This window comes from Chlorocebus sabaeus, chromosome 14 (assembly GCF_047675955.1).
Source record: "Chlorocebus sabaeus isolate Y175 chromosome 14, mChlSab1.0.hap1, whole genome shotgun sequence".
Classification (NCBI taxonomy): domain Eukaryota; kingdom Metazoa; phylum Chordata; class Mammalia; order Primates; family Cercopithecidae; genus Chlorocebus; species Chlorocebus sabaeus.
In genome coordinates this window covers 9,786,359-9,805,130 of record NC_132917.1, presented here as the reverse complement: position 1 = coordinate 9,805,130, position 18,772 = coordinate 9,786,359, and the positions used below count along the sequence as shown (strand labels likewise).

Below are 18,772 nucleotides of genomic sequence, written 5' to 3'. Positions count from 1 at the left end.
TTCAAGCAATTCTGCCTCAGCCTCCCAAGAAGCTGGGACTACAGGTGCGCACCACCATGCCTAGTTAATTTTTGTATTTTTAGTAGAGATGGGGTTTCACCATGTTGGCCAGGCTGGTCTTGAACTCCTGACCTCAAGTGATCTGCTCACCTCAGCCTCCCACAGTCCTGGGATTATAGATGTGAGTCATCGCACCCGGTCAATGATTACTTTTAAAGTAAAAACTAAAAGAAAGCTCTAGGGATCATCATTTACAAAAAAACAAATAAGCAGGCCGGGGTGGTGGCTCACGCCTGTGATCCTAGTACTTTGGGAGGCCAAGACGGGCCAATCACGAGGTCAGGAGTTCGAGACCAACCTGACCAACATGGTGAAACCCCCGTCTCTGCTAAAAATAGAAAAATCAGCCAGGTGTTGTGGCACACGCTTGTAATCCCAGCTACTCAGGAGGCTGAGGCAGGAGAATTGCGTGAAACTGGGAGGCGGAGGTTGCAGTGAGTCAAAATTGCACCACTGCACTCCAGCCTGGGTGACAGAACCAGACTCCGTCTCCAGAAACCAAAAACAAAACCAGAAACAATAAGCAAACAAAACCGTTAAACACAGGTAAACAAAACAATCATGATGCTTTAAAGGGAGATAATATCTTTTTTAAAAAAGGTTCGATGGTTTTACAGTCACGGTCTTCTGGGACTATTTGAGCTCAGGCCTCTCTGAAAAGGTGAAGAAAACTCTAGAAATTCTTATTTGATATCCATGTCACTGTGCAGTCCAGCAAGAGATGTGGATAAACTGATAAAGGAATTCTTAATCTTTGGAGGGCAAGGAATGTTTGTTGAAAATGTTATATAACTACACTTAACCCAGATAGCAATAAACAATTCCTAATACCAGAGGGTTTGGAAAGCCTGGTCTGTTTTCCATCATCTAAAAAAAAAAAATGTAGTGAAGGAACAACTAAAATGAATAAATTCTTTAGGAAGAAGGCCTAATATTTTAATCTTAAATATATTCCTTATTTATTTCAAGTTATGGGATTACATCAGAAAGTAAAACACACATGTAGCAAGGTAAATTTTACTCAGCTTGCTTTAGTCTATGCTTAGAAATTGGATATATCATCTTTGTCTATTTTACTATACGGATACATGATAAAATTCTTCTGCTACAACTTTTCTTTGAAAACTCTGAGCCCACATATATATGATCTTTTTGAAGTAGCCTCTTTCTTTCTGGATCCACTTGAACTTTATGTCCCTTTAAAGTCACACACAAAAAACTCACATGGAGACAATGTGTCTTAAAAAACTGCACTAAGATTTCACTTAGTTTGTCTTAGCCACATGATTCAGTAAGTCATTCTTCCTTGCTAGACCAAGTTCCCTTTCCTTGGATTATCAGAAGATCAGACTAAATTATTTTTAAGGAGCATACCAGTTTTAAAATTCTCAATGTTTTGGTTCTCATTTTTACCTGATTGTGATGCTTTGCTGATGGGGAAAGGTTTTCGAGCGTGGATGTCAGACTGAGACTCCGCTCCACTTTCAAGAAAAGGAGGACAGCTGACATCGCTTAGCAGCTCAGGCTCACTAGCCCAGTCTGAATGACTTAGATTATCTTCTAATACCTGTTTGCAAAATAATATAAATAAAATCATTGCATAACAGCTTTAAACAGTTAATTTCTGGGAACTTAAACAACTCCGGACTATCACAAACACCCTAAAAGAAACCACTCCTAGAGAACTGCAACTGTCTGCCAAGTCCCTTTACTCCTGAAACATGTTCCTGACAGCTCCCAGCAGTGCTTCTTGGAGAAGAGTCACAGACAAGGATGGGCAAGGAAACCGGCTGCCAGCCCTGCCATCAGGTCTCCTTCTTCCATGAACATCTCTCTTACAGCGCTAGTATCTTCACCACTGAAAACACTGCACATCAATGACTCCACACACGCTGGCTGGCTTCTTTTTACCAAACCTACTTGGGGAATTTTTGCTTGGTATCTTTGTTAACTTTGGTTCTCCCGCCTGAACTATCATCCCTTTTCCTCCCTCTAACTCATTACTTACTCATCATGCCATCTTTCCAACCCACTCTTCAGTGATTTCTCCTTTCCTTTAACTCCTATAGCACATATGATTTGTAACATGTAATCAACAAGGATATACTATCTTATACTACTGTTTAACTGTTCACACATGTACTGTTGAAATGAGTGTCCCTAAAAAGGTCAGCTGGCTGGCTACCTAAATACCTCATCAGCTGACATTACCTAGGCAAACCGATCACAGTCAAAAAGACATGATTTTCAACCCTGCAGGCCAATAAACTTGATCTTATTACAGGAAGATAAAACTCCTGGTAAAGAGGCTCACAAGACAATGAAGCAAAAAAAAAAAAAAACCACTCAGAATGAAATAAGATGCTTGTGTCCTCTGGCAAGCATATCCCCTCCCCACAGGGAAGCCCCGTGAGAAGGAGGCTACACCAGAACGCTGGCTGATGAGCATGAACACACTGAGAAAACTTCCACAGGTTCCCACAGGTAACCACTGCCAGCAACTCTACCACATACTCTGCCTCCGCCTGATTCTTCTGGATGATTCAAACTCCCGTCTAAAGCCAGTTTCTCTATTTGCACACATGATCCCACCTCTCTGTATATTCAAAGATATCTGTTCAAAGATTCACATCAACTCTTTCTCTCCATCGCAAATTTTTCTTCTCTCCTGCATCATTCCTATCACTACACAAATATGCTACCATTTATCCCACTTTTTAAAAGCTCTCCCTTGACCCCAGCAACCATGGAATTTCTTTGTACTTGTTGCAGCAAAATGCCTTGAAAAAGTCCAGATTTGTTGTCTCCAATTTCTCTCCTCTCAGTCTACCTTATATTCCATTCCAATTAAGGTTTTGATCCCACTGCTCCACTAACCACTTTGCAGCCCTCTTCCTTCTTGACCTAGTGACAGCATTTATCACAGCTGGATCACTGTTCTCTTCTTGAAACACTTTGTTCCCTTGGTCTCCAGAGTGCTCATTCTCTCAGCTGTCCTCTTACTTCACATTGTTCCTAAGAATTTTTTTGCCGGTTCTTTTTTTATCCCAAACATCTTAACCCTAGAATGACCTAGAGCTAAGTTATTGGTCCTTTCTCTGTCTTCACACCTTGGTGATGTCATCTGGTCTTATGGTTTTAAATACTAGCTACTATCTTCAAATCGTAAAATGTACCCCCCATACCACATTTTAACATCCTAGAAATTGAGATTTATCTTACAATCACTGGCATGTCACAACTGAATTTGCAGCACTCTTTTCTTTCTTAGCAGTACTTAAAATAATGGTGTATCTTACAAACAATGGCATGTTAAGATTTCATGATTATAATATAAACTAACAGCTTCAAAATTTATGTCTCCAGCCCAGACCTCTCTCCCAAACTGCAGACTTTTATATCTAACTGCATACTTGAAATTTCCTCTTGGATGCTGCTATGGTTTGGCTCTGTGTCCCCACCCAAATCTCTTGAATTGTAATCCCCATGTCTGGAGGGAGGGACCTAGAGGGAAGCGACTGGATCATGGGGGAAGTTTCCCCCAGGCTGTTCTTGTGATAGTGAGGGAGTTCTCATGAGATCGGATCATTTTAAAAGTGACAGTTTCCCCTGCACGCTCTCTCTCCCCTGCTGGAAGATATGCCTTGCTTCACCTTTGCTTTCCACCATGATTTAAAAAGTTTCCTGAGGCCCCTGCCATGCAGAACTCTGAGCCCATTAAACCTCTTTTGTTTATAAATTACCCAGTCTCAGGTAGTATCTTTATAGGAGTGTGGAAACAGACTAATACAGGAAATTGGTACCAGGAGTGGCATACCACCATAAAGATACTTGAAAATGTGGAAGCAGCTTTGGAACTGGGTAACAAGCAGGGGTTGGAACAGTTTGGAGGGCTCAGAAGAAGACAGGAAGATCAAAGAAGGTTTGAAACTTCCTAGAAACTTGTTGAATGATTGTGATCAAATGTTGTTAGTGGCCAGGTGTGATGGCTCACGCCTGTAATCTCAGCACTTTGAGAGGTGGAGGTGGGCCTGACCTGAGGTCAGGAGTTCAAGACCAGCCTGACCAACATGGTGAACCCCCATCTCTACTAAAAATACAAAAAAGTAGCTGGACATGGTGGCATGCGTCTGCAGTCCCAGCTACTCAGGAGGCTAAGCCACAAAAATCACTTGAACCCAGGAGGCGGAGGTTGCAGTGAGCCAAGGTGGTGCCACTGCACTCCAGCCTGGGCAACAAAGCAACACTCCATCTCAAAAAAAAAAAAAAAATGCTGATAGTGATATGGACAATGAAGTCCGGGCTGAGGTGGTTTCAGATGGAGATGAGGAACTTATTGGGAACTGGAGTAAAGGTTACTCTTGCTATGCTTTAGCAAAGAGACTGGTGGCATTTTGCCCCTGCCCTAGAGATCTGTAGAACTTTGAAGCTGAGAAAGACGATTCAGGGTATCTGGCGGAAGAAATTTCTGAGCAGCAAAGCATTCAAGAGGTGACCTGGCTGATTCTGAAAGCATTCAGTCATGTGCATTCACAAAGAGATTATCTGAAACTGGAACTTTTATTTAAAAGGGAAGCAGAGCATAAAAGTTTGGAATATTTGCAGCCAGACCACAAGGTAGAAAAGAAAAACCCATTTTCTGGGGAGAAAATTCAAGCCGGCTATAGAAATTTGCATAAGTAATGAGGTGTGAATGTTAACACTCAAGACAATGGGGAAAATGTCTCCAGGACATGTCAGAGATCTTTGAGACAGCCCCTCCCATCACAGGCCCAGAGGCCTAGGAGGGAAAAATGGTTTTGCAGGCCAGGTCCAGGGCGCAGCTACTTTGTGTAGCCTCAGGATATGGCACCCTGCATCCTAGCCACTCCAGCTCCAGCCACGGCTAAAAGGCACCAAAGTATAGCTCAGGCCATGGCTTCAGAGGGTGCAAGCCTCAGGCTTTGGCAGCTTCCATGTGGTGATGGGACTGTGGGTGCATAAAAGATAAGAGCTGAGGTTTGGGAACCTCTGCCTAGATTACAGAGGATGAAGGGAAATGCCTGGATGTCCAGGCAGAAGACTGCTGCAGGGGCAGAGCCCTTATGGAGAACCTCTTCTAGGGAAATGTGGGATTGGAGCCCCAACACAGAGTCCCCACTGGGGCTCTGCCTAGTGGAGCTGTGAGAAGAGGGCCACCGTCCTGCAGACCTCAGAATGGTAGATCCACTGACATCTTGCAGCATGCGCTTGGAAATCCACAGACAGTCAACTCTAGTCTATGAAACTCTGGACCACGTGGCTCCTGCAGAGCCAAAGGAGCAGAGCTGCCCAAGACCTTGTGAGACCACTCCTTGCATCAGCACGCCTGGATGTGAGACATGGAGTCAAAGCTTATTTTGGAGCTTTAAGGTTTAGTGAATGCCCTGCTGGGTTTCAGACTTGTATGGGGCCTGTGGTCCCTTTGTTTTGGCCAATTTATTCCATGGGGATTGGGAACATTTACCCAATGCCTGTAACCTCATTTCATCTTGGAAGTAACTAACTTGTTTTTTATTTTATAGGCTAATAGGTGGAAAGGACTTGCCTTGTCTCAGATGAGACTTTGGACTTGAACTTTTGAGTTAATGAGTTAATATGCTGGAACGAGTTAAGACTTTGGTAGACTGTTGGGAAGGCAAGATTGATTTTGCAATGTGAGAAGGACATGAGATTTGGCAGGGGCCAGGGATGGAATGATGTGGTTTGGCTCTGTCCCCAACCAAATTTCTCATCTCGAATTGTAATCTCCACATGTTGTGAGAGGGACCTGGTGAGAGGCAACTGGATCACGGGGGTGTTTTCCCCCATGCTGTTCTCATGATAGTGAGGGAGTTCTCATGCAATCTAAGAGTTTTAAAAGTGGCAGTTTCCCTCTGCATGTGCTTTCTCACACACACGCATTCTTTCTCTGTCTCTCTCCCTCTCTCTCTCCTGCTGCCATGTAAGACATGCCTTACTTCCCCTATCCTTGGGCCATGATTACATGTTTTCTAGGGCCTCCCCAACCATGTGGAACTGTGAGTCAATTAAACTTCTTTTGTTTAGAAATTGCCCTGTCTCAGGCAGTATTTTTATAGCAGTGTGAAAATGGACTAACACAGATGCTAACAGCTGTCTCAAACTTAACATGTCTAAAACGGAACCCTTGATCTTCCTGGCCCACTTACCCTTCAGTTGATGGTAACTCCTTCCTTCCAGCTGCTCAGGTCAAAAACCTTCGAGTCATCATTGACTCCTATTCCTCTCTTTCTCCCACACCCCACATCCAATCCATCAGGAAATTTTGTTGGCTCTATCTTCAGACTTTATATAGAATCCTATCACTTAACACCTCCAGTTCTACCTCCTCGTCCCAGCCACCATCACTTCTCATCTACACCAGTGCTTCTCAAACTTCAGTGTACTGTGTATAGGAAGCACCCAGGGACTTCTTAAAATGCATATCTGCATTCAACTGGTCTTGGTAAGACCTGAAATTCTGCATTTCTTACTCTAGATATCCCATGGTTTACTCTCTCACTTTCTTCATCACTTTAGCTCCCTCATCAGCAAGAGCCTCCATGACCACTTTTTATTAAATAGCACCCTTCCCCACTGTCCCCCTCTCTATGTTTGCTTGTTAATTTGCTGCTTCTGCACATTTTCAGTAATTTACCTCACGAAAGATAATACAGCTCAAAAGTAGGGACCAGGATTCAGAAGCAGGCCTCTTATTGTTCTCAAAACAGTTATATCCAAAGCACTAAGGAAATATTTAATGGATATACCTGAGAAAACTATGCTTCTAATTAAAAGTAATTGTTCCCATTTCCTTTCAAAATTGAAGTAGAAATTATCTTACCAATTCACGTATCAGCTTAATATTTTACTTATTGCTTACTTATTCACTAAGAGTTTAGCGAGATGCTAATATTGCTTTACACAAGAATTTACTCAACTCTAGCAAAACCTTTTTTTAAAAAAAATCTTAAGTTAACCCCAAAATATTTATATGTCAGTGACCCTGTCCTTCTGGACTGTAACAGAAGCCTCTTAACTGAAAATCCTCTGACAAGCATCATAATCCCAGATACTCAAACTGGTCAAGAACCCATCTTCATCTCTACATCTCAACAGACATGTTTTTTAATCCAACTTTCAGACTTGTGACTTACTGTAGGTTTCCTTCCAGTGGTATAAACTGGGTTCTTACAATATGCCTGCTTGCTCTTCTGAAGGTAGCGCTTCCAAAAATTATGTAAAACGTCATTCTAAGGAGGAAGGGAAATGAGTGGGGCGTGATTCAGGTAATGACAACAAATGTACAGGCACATCTATACCACAGCTCTCTTGTATTTTACATATTACATATAAATTTCCAGTAAATGTTTTATGTGGTATTCATAATTTGAGAACAAAATCTTTGGTGTCTGTATGTAGCATCTATCAGAACATGAGTTTCACAAAATGCACACTGGGGATTAATATGTTGAACCAGTGGTTCTCAAGCTTAAGTGTGCATCAGAATCACCTGGAGGGCTGGTTAAGTCTTCCATCTACACGTATTCTTACCTGCTTTTCCTTAAAAAGAATTATAATATCATCATAGTATCAGGTACATGAGAAATGTTGAAAAAATCCTTCTTAATTTTAGATTTTAAAGAAAGACATTAAAATAACCTAGTTGAGTCCTTTTCTTTTGCATATTAGTAAATTAAGGATCAGAGTAGGAAAGCAACTGATACATGACTACACTTTTAGTTAGGGGCAAAGTTGTTACCAGGTTTACTAACCAGTCCCAAGTGAAAGTAAAACTAAACAAAAAACTTTTCCGGCCGGGCAGTGGCTCACTACTGTAATCCCCAGACTTTGGGAGGCTGAGGCAGGAGAAACTGCTTGAGTCCAGGAGTTCAAAACCAGCCTGGGCAACATGGTGAGACCTCATCGCTACAAAAAATCAAAAAGTTAGCCAGGTATGGTGGCGCACACCTGTAGTCCCAGCTACTTGGGAGGCTGAGGTGGGAGGATCGCTCGAGTCTGGGAGGTTGGGGCTGCAGTGACCCATGATCAGGTCACTGCACTCCAGTCTGGGCAACAGAGCAAGACCCTGTCTCACAAAGAAAAAAAGACAAACAAAAAGACTCTTCCATTTATTCATCATCTACTAGGTACCGGGCATCCCTTAGCTCCAACTTGTACAATATTGTAAGACAGCTATTAGCTTCATTTTACCATTGAAGAAAATGAGTAACTTGTCCAAGATTACCCAGCCGGTAAGTAGAAAAACTATCAACAGGATGTGGAGTCAGTTTTGATTCTGAAGCCTGTGTACATGGCATAATGCCACTCAACTGATGAGGTCTAAACAGTTATGCTCGTTGGCTAATTTCAGAAAAATTGTTTTCAGAATTAACCCCTAATGAGGTTGAGCATAAAGTTACATAGGAATAAACCCTGCTACAGCTATACAGTGTAATTATATAAAATTGTTTCTAAACATGTATACATAGAATGACTACATGAGCAGAAACCAGATCACAAACCCCCACTATCAGCTATCATACCTAATTGAGCATAAAGTTACATAGGAATAAACCCTGCTACAGCTATACAGTGTAATTATATAAAATTGTTTCTAAACATGTATACATAGAATGACCACATGAGCAGAAACCAGATCACAAACCCCCACTATCAGCTATCATACCTAATGCAAACACTATTATGGGTAAGCCTCTGTTGCTTCATGCTTCTGAATTTGTAATACTTAATGCCTTTCAGGGTAGGCCCAGCATCCATTTAGGCCATGCATTGGAAATGTAGTTGATCTGTTTGGGCTTGCCCCAGCCACCGTTTGAACAGCAAAGGCTCCTCTACAAATCTTTCCTTGGTGACTGCAGCCCACGTTGATCTTTATCTGTTCTCTTTTTGCCTTTAATATCACTTATGAGGGTCAGGTGCAGTGGCTCACGCCTGTAATCCTAGCACTTTGAGAGGCCGAGGTGGGTGGATTGCCTGAGCTCAGGAGTTTGAGCCCAGCCTGCGCAACATGGTGAAACCCCATCTCTACGAAAACATAAAAAATTAGCCAGGTGTAGCAGTGTGCACCTGTAGTCCCAGCTAGTCGGGAGGCTGAGACAGAAGAATTGCTTGAACACGGGAGGTGGAGGTTGCAGCGAGCCAAGATTGTGCCACTGCACTCCAGCCTAGGCAACGAGAGCAAGACTACCTCTCTTAAAAAAAAAAAAAAAAATTCACTTATGAGTATATCACCATATAAATTCATGTCTATTCATTTCACATATGCCCAAATCCCTCTCCCCAACTAGGCTGGACCTCTCAACACTTGGTTTCCAATGAAGCATATGAAGCAAGGGAACAACTTGTTGCTAAATAACTCGCTTTTTTTTTTTTTTGAGACGGAGTCTCGCTCTGTCGCCCAGGCTGGAGTGCAGTGGCCAGATCTCAGCTCACTGCAAGCTCTGCCTCCCGGGTTTACGCCATTCTCCTGCCTCAGCCTCACGAGTAGCTGGGACTACAGGCGCCTGCCACCTCGCCCGGCTAGTTTTTTGTATTTTTTTAGAGCCCGGGTTTCACCGTGTTCGCCAGGATGGTCTCGATCTCCTGACCTCGTGATCCGCCCATCTCGGCCTCCCAAAGTGCTGGGATTACAGGCTTGAGCCACCGCGCTCAGCCATAACTGGCTTTTTAAAGGATTCTTTAAATGGCTTTTACTAGATGAACGAATGTGAAATTCAAATAATTGCAGAAATACTACGTTGCTCCAGGAAGGCAGGAAAGTCAAAGTGTGGTCCCTGGACCGGAAGCATCGGTGTCCCATAAGAACTTGTTAGAAATGCACATTCTTGGGCCCTACTCAGACATACTAACTCAGAAATTCAGGGATTAAGGTCCAGTGATTGGTGTTTTATCAAGCCTTCCAGGTGATTCTGATGCACACTCAGGTGAACGACTGGTTGAGCATATCACTGTCCAAAATGCATTCTGTGGAACTCAAGTCCTGAAAGATGTTATGTACATACACCAAATGACTCTGTTCTCAAATTGTGAATACCACACAAGACATTCCCTGGAAATTAAACAAGCACATTAACACATAAATGGTACTAATAAACTCCCAAAGTTATTTGAGTTTTACTTTGTTTAACCTGTTGTTTCCAAAGTATCTGAAGACTAAAACCTCTAAATTTTTCTTTTGGATGTATTGCTTATTTAAATCCTGTAGAATACACTTCCAGAACTGCTAACCTACTAAAAGGTTAAAGCAAAAACATCAGAAAAATTATTCTTCCAGTAGCCCTAGTGTTATTACTGATTTCTCCTTAGTTCCACTCTTAAGTCTTACTGTTCTTTAAACAACAATATGTAAAGCTAACATCTAGTCACAAATGTACTCACCTTTAACTCTGGGCCTATTCCAAGGTTCTTTAAGGCTTCTGCTTGTTGACAAAGAATGTTCTGGAAACCTTCACACACATACCAATCCCAGCCTTTTTCTAAATGACAAATAGCATGTTTTAGCATTTACATGTCTAATTTACAAACTTTAATGCTACTACAGTTACAAGTTGTGTTTTACATATTGCGACTTGAAGTTTTCTTTCTTTTTTTTTTTTTTTAAATTAACCCAGAACTTAGCAGCTTAGCAACTTGAATGTTTTTGTACCACTGAAGAGGGTTTCCATTCTTATATTCTTGTTTCCAACCTGGCAAATGTGTATACAAATGCTGAAACTAAATATTTTGTATAATTTCAGATTTCAAATGTTTTCCATTATCTGTATTTTTCTGAAAATACTAACCTACGAGGCAGAAAAATGAATAGTCATCACGTTAAAAAAAAAAAGTGAAATAAGTTTTTAAAATGTCTGTTTTCCCGAACGATGCCCGGCAGAATCCTAAATGACCAACGATGCCCAGAGGAATCCTAAATGAAAGTACTAAGTTACCGCTTCCACAGCTTTTCTGTTCCAACTCACAAGGGAACGGTGAACTTCTAGTGAATGAACGGACGAATGTCAAGATCTCGTGATACAGGAGTACAGAAAAGGGCAGTAAGAACATTCAAAGAAAATAAAATGCTCAATGGCATTCTGCTTTTCCTGAAATGGTTCTAGGTTATAGGGAGAAAATGAAAGCAAGGTACTAATACTGATCTCAACCTAGGTGCCAAGTGTGTGCTGGGTATTTTAAGTGGGTTATTTTCTTGAATACTCAAAACTACCCTAAGAGACTGAAGAAATCTGCCACCACAATAGACAGAGCTACGTGTTTAATGACAACTACGAGCTGAAGGAAAAGTCTATGAAGACCCTTACGTTTTGCCCCTCACCGCTGGACAAATACCATAACTCTTCCAAAAGCTTGTTATCCGTGCTTCTTACACAGAGCTTGAGGTCGGTTACTGACTTCAAGATCTCTTCTCTGCAGAATGCCACAGGACTCCAACTCTTCTCCCTTACCTAAATGTCACAAAGTCTCCCCACCTCTGCTGACTAACCCAATTCCTTCCCAGAAAGGGTCTCAAGTTGTAAGAGTAAAACAGAAAACCCAATAATATTGAATGGTCCATAAGCTGAGGAAGTTTAAACTCTTCAAGCTACATGCATATATACTCCCTCTTCTTGCATACTGTTCTTAGAAACTGATAAAGTTGTATTTTAAATTTTGAGTCTGTGTTCCTATTTTCCACAACAGATGGCATTTTATTCTCATTTTACAAATGAAGAAACTAAGGGTGACGAGGTTGACACCTAACACCTAATATAAAGCACCTGAAGTTCCTTAAGAAATGCATGTTTAAACTACACATTTTAACTATTTAAGTAGGTCAAGGCAAAATTAATCGGGTTTTACTCCAATAAAATTTAACAAAAGTTAATCAGGTTTTAGCCTAATAAAAAGTCACTACTAAAGGCTAAACAGAAACATGAGATAGCATTTAGGCATTCACTGTTATTCATCTAAGAATGTTAACGTATTTCATATATTTCATAAACACACACACACAAATAAATATACACATTTTTTAAATGTGTGTGTATCCTTAAAGCTATCTCATGTAGAAGAGTCCCCATTATCATTACCCGGGTTTCAAACTTGGGGATTTGGTCCTCGGTACTTAGTCAAAAATAAAAACCATCAGTTAAGAGTTTACCTACGATCCTTCTCAATAATGGTTAATTGTATGTACTCACTGGATTAATGAAAGACTTTACCTTTCAAAGCACACTCATGCTGAGGCCATTTTAAGGGAAAATAATTTTCCCAATTTTTAAAAGGATGTGTTCAAAATTCAATACAAGAAATGGATTTCTAGAAGTTGAATATTGTATTTAACTCACCTAACAATTCCACGGTTGAATTATTTCAGAAAATAAGCATTTTTTCTATAAAAGTACAAGAAATCATATTCACCACAATGAATAACAAACATAGGCCAGAAGAACGTATGCCAGTAGATAAAATCTGGCATTTTCTCTAGAATCTACTTAAAATTCCATTCCATGTCCTCACCATGAAGGTGAAGATGTGAATAAAGAATGTTAAGCACATGTGAAGAAAGAACTTACCAGAGTTGTTTTTTTTTTTAAGCCCCCGGTTGAGGGTTTTTATTTGCGTATTAGGAATAAGATCAGTGTTTATAACTTCCTGAGATCTCTGCAGGAACAGAAAAAGACCATTAAAAAGATAGTTTTACATCCCCCCAAGCATATTTCCAGGTACTTTCTGGAACGTATAATGAACCAAATTGTGAGTACCAGGACGAAGGATGGTAAAATCTTGGGAAAATTATAAACATCTAACATTCTAGTTAATGTTGATGTTGTTTTTTCATTCAAAATTTCTCAGTAACTAAAACAGTGCCTGGAATACAGCAACCATAAAGTGTTTGTAAAATGAATAAACTGTTATTTTAAATCACTTTTTAACTTTTACAAACCAAGCCAAACCAAAAGTTAAATTTACTCACTTTTTTCTCCACGCAAAATACACTTTGGTATTAAAACAGTTTATGTAGGCCGGGCGCGGTGGCTCACGCTTGTAATCCCAGCACTTTGGGAGGCCGAGGCGGGCGGATCACAAGGTCAGGAGATCGAGACCACGGTGAAACCCCGTCTCTACTAAAAATACAAAAAATTAGCCGGGTGCGGTAGTGGCCGCCTGTAATCCCAGCTACTCAGGAGGCTGAGGCAGGAGAATGGCGTGAACCCGGGAGGCAAAGCTTGCAGTGAGCCGAGGTCGCGCCACTGCACTCCAGCCTGGGGCACACAGCGAGACTCCGTCTCCAAAAAAAAAAAAAAAAAAACAAAAAAAAAAACAGTTTATGTATTTATTGTAAGTGGTAATGCCTAAACTACAGACAGATTACTTCTGGCCTACTTTTCCATGTCTTTGAACAATACTCTAAAACTGCTTTCATTTCTGAAATTATAAAAGTACGTATTACCTTTTATTTTTAATCAAACTTACAGAATTTTAGAATGACTAAAACGGTTAGTATAATTCATACCAGAGTCTTCAATCCTAACTGCTCTCAAGGGCAAGTATCAAAGATTCTGGCTCTCCCACAACTAAAAATAAAGTGTTGAGTCTTTTTTTTTAAATGAGGCCACACTTTATTCCATAAAGTAGAATAAATGTTCCCATTATTGAGTTTTTTTTTTTTTTTTGAGAGGGAATTTCGCTCTTGTCGCCCAGGCTGGAGTGCAATGGCACTATCTCAGCTCACTGCAACCTCTGCCTCCCAGGTTCAAGCAATTCTCCTGCCTCAGCCTCCCGAGTAGCTGGGATCACAGGCATGCACCACCACGCCTGGCTAATTTTGTATTTTTAGTAGAGACGGGGTTTCTCCATGTTGGTCAGGCTGGTCTCAAACTCCCGACCTCAGGTGATCCACCCACATCAGTCTCCCAAAGTGCTGGGCTCACAGGAGTGAGCCACCGCGCCCAGCCCCCATTATTGAGTCTTAATGCCAGAAGAAAGGTGAGGATTTTTAACCAACAGAGGACATTACTGCTTTTCTAAATTTAGAGATTTGGAATGAAATTTATCTTTAACTCTCCATAAGAACAAAAGATATGTCTCTACCAACAGGAGTTCTGAAATGTAACCTCTCTAATCACAGAAACCATATTCAAAGCAATTTTGGTATACTGGGTTGGCCACACTGAGAACGTAAGGCACGTCAAAATAAATACAAAAGCCATTATCTAGCAAAGACAATAAAACTTACAAAGGGTAGCCAGGAAAAAAAGACTTAAAATCTGTACTAGACAAAATGTGAAAGAGCAAAAAACGTGAAAAAGTAAAACCTCCAAAACTAGAGCTATAGTTAAATTACCGAATGGCTATTATAGAATATTTACAGTCTGTAAAAAATGTCTGCAAATGTTTAGATAAAGTAGTTTTCCAAATTGTTATGGCAACAGATTGAACACTACTCACACATCCCTTTCTCCATTTCACACACAGGAAAAAAGAGACAAATGTAGAGATTACTGGTGATTTTAGCTTTCATCTTCATAATTTCCAAATTTTCTATAGTAAACATGCATTGCTCTTATAATCATAAAAATCTATTAAACTCACACAAGTCTAGCCTACATCTTTTTAAATATCCGTGAAACTCTTGCAAAAATATCTATTGTCTAAATTGAACTGATTTATGACCTTATATATATTTTTTCCTGGATAAAATATTTCAGGATAACATTTTGGTTCCTTTATCAATTCGGAAGTCCTTTCCCAGATTGCAGAGCGTGTCTGGAACTTGAGAGTTACATGCTGAGGAAGAGGGGGCAGTAAAAGGGGCAGAAAAATAAGGCAAGTTGCACCATGACTTCCATTCTTCATAGCTGTAACTGTCTCACTCGTCATTCTCTGCCCACTGTATTTCAGCATCACCATCACCACACTGCTCCGCTCCAGGGAGCCCCAACCACATCATAATCTCACAGTCCATGTGAAGAACATGCCTGGATCACCATAAAGCCGAGAATAACTACTGAAGTTGTGCAACGCATAACTTTTTTTTCCTTTAAGCCTGTTGTCTGAAAGGAACGCACTGAGCTAGGTTCTTGGTCTTTATAAAGATGTTGTCCATCTTCATGAACTCTACATTCTTGACAAATTACTCCACAGGAGTTGACAGTCTTTCAAATGTGGAGCTAGGTAGTGGTATTAGGATCTTTCAAACTAAAAAATGACTGCAGCAGATCTGATCAAACAGAATCAAACGGAAACTATCAAATCCAGAAATAGAAAAGCAATTAGTTAATGTAGTTCAACTCCTATAAAAATAGTCTGTGGACTTCATCTACTAACGGCAAATACTCCATTAGACACAATCTTTCTTCACTGTGTTTACACCTGCACTATAGTACAAAAGCAACAGTGAGTAAAACTGCTAGCTCCTTACTACACACTGAGGGTGAGGACCAAAGTGCATATCTGTCAGGTGCACAATCTGACATACACAGACACACACACAAAATATATCTCCACAAAACCATCACTATAATCAAGATAATAAATATCTCCATCACCCTAACAATTTCATCAAGTGAGCACGTATCTTTTTAATATTCTGTGTGACTAAATAGGAAGCAGAGATAAGCATTCCAGTTGCAGACTCAAGAACACTGTCTCAAGGAAAAGCACTTGTGTGACACGACTTGCAAGCTCAATTCACCAGTTTTTTCAAGGGAAAATTTTTTTCCTTTTACTCGTTTCATATATTTTGTCCAGGTTTTTCGTTGTTTAGCGGACAAAGTTAAGTCTGGTCTCTGTTACTCCATCTCAGCCAGAAGCAGAAGTCTACAGTTACTTTTATTGTCCCAAATTTGCCTTTCTTAAGCCTGTACGGTGAAGGTAACATTTGTCCCTTCCTGGCTCTGTAGACTTTGAGGAAATCCTTTTCCACAGAGGAGAGTCCTGGCCACATTTAGCCCGTCTGGTAGCAGACTCTCTACACCCTTGATTATTTTGGTGATGCTGGCCGGCAGGTGTGTTCACCACAATAGGACCTAGCCCTCACAATGTGAAGGTAGCCTCGTTTACCAAGGTTACACAGGACAGTATGACAAGATGGGTAAAATGAACACTGAAGTCAGAAGACTCATATTCAAGTCCTGGAACTTGGGTAACTTTGGCAAACTCACTCAAATTGTGAGCCCTATCAATAGGCTCTCACATTGGTGATGAGGAGGAAATGAGATAATGAATCCAAAAACACTTTGTAATCTGTAAGGTACTATACAAAGATAAAAGGATAATGAAGTGTAGTTCCAATATTCCCAACAGTCCTTAAGCTTTTTTTTTTTTTTTAGATGGAGTCTTGCTCTGTTGCCCAGGCTGAAGTACAGTGGCGTGATCTCATCTCACTGCAACCTCTGCCTCCTGGGTTCAAGCAATTCTCCTGCCTCAGCCTCCTGAGTAGCTGGGACTACAGGCGCATGCTACCACGCCCGACTAATTTTTGTATTTTTAGTAGAGACGGGGTTTTCCCATGTTGGCCAGGCTGGTCTTGAACTCCTGACCTCAGGTGATCCACCTGCCTCAGCCTCCCAAAGTGCTGGGATTATAGGCATAAGCCACCGCGCCCAGCCCAGTCCTCAAGTTTTCTAACATTCCATCTTCCAAACCTCTAAGCCACTATGACACATTTAAAAAATGTAAATAAGTACTAATAAAAAGAAATGCACCATCTTCTAAGTACAATTATTTCCCTCAACCATATACTCTGAATAAGAAATCATTTATAAATGTGGCCCAACATAATTTCAAAAACTCATCCTCAATCTAATTCACAAATCCCTTAACCTATGTGTAAGTACCCAAGACCACTCACATCCTTGGAATGTTGGCATTGCATGAGTGACAAAAATTAACCAAATTCTTTGGGACTTAGACTACATATCAGGCTGAAATGGTAATTTTTAAAACATAAGCAAACTCATAAATGGTATTTGTTACTTACCTCTGTAACATTGTGGCAAGAAGTGCAATAATATTTGCCTTCATCAGTAAGGCCCCATGAGACAGCAGCACACTGACTGCAGCGTTCTTTAAACTCTTCCTATGGGAGAAGAGGACAGAAAAGGTGTTCCCATCAAGCCACATTCAATACATCGTACCTAAACCCTGCAGTTCTACTTAGTGTGTTCCTTGCAACTTTATAAATAAAAAATCATACACAATAGAAAATATATCAGAGAGATTATCTGCAAACAAGGAGAGGAGCGGTATGAAATCGAATTAAACTGCTGGAGAAAATTTATTGAAATATGCAGTGTGAGAGGAAAAATAAAGAAAAGGAGGTAGTAGGGGTAAACTGGAACCAAAGGTGAGTAAACAAAGCTCCTTGAAAATGCTGTGAGAAAGAAGATGACAAACAAGTATAGAGAAGACTTTTTAAAAACGCAAATACCATTTGGAACTCCTCCAGGACACTAAAAGCGCATACCACAGAGGAACTAGATTTGTACTGGTTTCAAGTTTCGATTTATTCACTCGGAAGCATAAAGAGTATCAACTCTGGGTGTACCAGGCTTTTTACTAAGTGCTAGGGATTCAATGGTGAGCAGAACAGACCAGACATGGTCCCTAGTCTGGGTATACACTAGCTAATGGTGAGTTACAATGATTAATTTCATCAGCCTAGCATCTACAGAAGTTAGCCAACCATCATTCAATAAACATTTTTTTAAGCCCGTATTATAAGGCCATACTGCTTCCGTATATACAGGCCTAATTCTCTGATTCCCAACTCTTTGGAGTTTGACTTGTTGTTAGCGTTGATCTAATTATCAAGTACCATTTAATACCATCAAAGTGTGTGCCATTTGGCCGGGTGCGGGGGCTCACCCCTGTAATCCCAGCACTTTGCAAAGGCTGAGGCAGGAAGATCGCCGGAGCCCAGGAGTTCAATACCAGTCTGGACAACATAGCGAGACCCCTGCCCCTACCAAAAAAAAAAAAAAAAAAATTAGCTGGGAGTGGTGGCGCAGGTCTGCAGTACTAGCTAATTGGAAGGCTGAGGCGGGAGGATCTCTCGAGCCCAGGAGGTCGAGGCTGCAGTGAGCCGTGATCGTGATGTGCCACTGCACTCCAGCCTGGGGGACAAAGTGAGACCTTGTCTCAAAAAGAAAAAAACAAAAATGTGCCATTTTACGTAGCACCTAAAACAAAAAAATGCATGCCAAATTAATTTTGGCAACTTGGTAAAGTGTTCAATGACCCCGTACTAACACTACGATGAATGACAGCTGGAAAATTTGGGGAGTTCCCAAACCCGAATTCAGAATCCCTGCAGGAGACAGCGGCGAGGATTCCCGGAGAGACCGACAGGGGTTACCCGGGGGCATCTCAGGTTCCAAACCCTGCTCCCCCTTCACCCACCCCAGCATTAAAGGGAACTTGTGGGTGGTCCAGTCTCGAGGATGAGCCCTGTGGGTGGCCACCTCACAAAACCCACAACTCCATCCTTAAACACACCCATAACGACAAACCCCACACCCTCCCTCGCCCACAACCTCGCCGAGCCAGAAACTCCAGCCTCTTTACCAACGCCGCGCGCGCATGCGGCCGGCCAGCGCCCAGTCGTCACCCCGCCCCGCAGCCCTCCGCCCCGCCTTCCTCCAGCCGGTGGCCGCCCCAACCCGAGGCGTTCTCCGCCGCTCCTCCTCAG

At 41.3% G+C, this 18,772-nt stretch overlaps 1 protein-coding gene across 4 annotated transcripts in view; it reads right to left on the bottom strand.

The window, feature by feature from the left end:
- TAF1B (TATA-box binding protein associated factor, RNA polymerase I subunit B) overlaps positions 1-18,772 on the bottom strand; it is an 85,107-nt gene that overhangs the window by 66,177 nt on the left and 158 nt on the right. Inside the window, exons 1-6 of one of the 4 annotated variants that reach the window (XM_007971515.3) lie at positions 18,618-18,715; positions 17,063-17,161; positions 12,654-12,741; positions 10,480-10,577; positions 7,236-7,331; positions 1,474-1,627 (exon numbers count right to left, since the gene is read on the bottom strand). Coding sequence is in view for 2 of the 4 variants with exons in the window: in XM_038006558.2 (XP_037862486.2) it covers positions 1,474-1,627; positions 7,236-7,331; positions 10,480-10,577; positions 12,654-12,741; positions 17,063-17,161; positions 17,513-17,515 (538 nt within the window). In the remaining 2 variants the exon portion in view is untranslated. Of the gene's footprint in view, positions 1-1,473; positions 1,628-7,235; positions 7,332-10,479; positions 10,578-12,653; positions 12,742-17,062; positions 17,162-17,512; positions 17,595-18,617; positions 18,716-18,772 lie in introns of those variants that run through there. The other 3 variants (XM_038006559.2, XM_038006558.2, XM_007971513.3) reach the window with 3 other exon arrangements.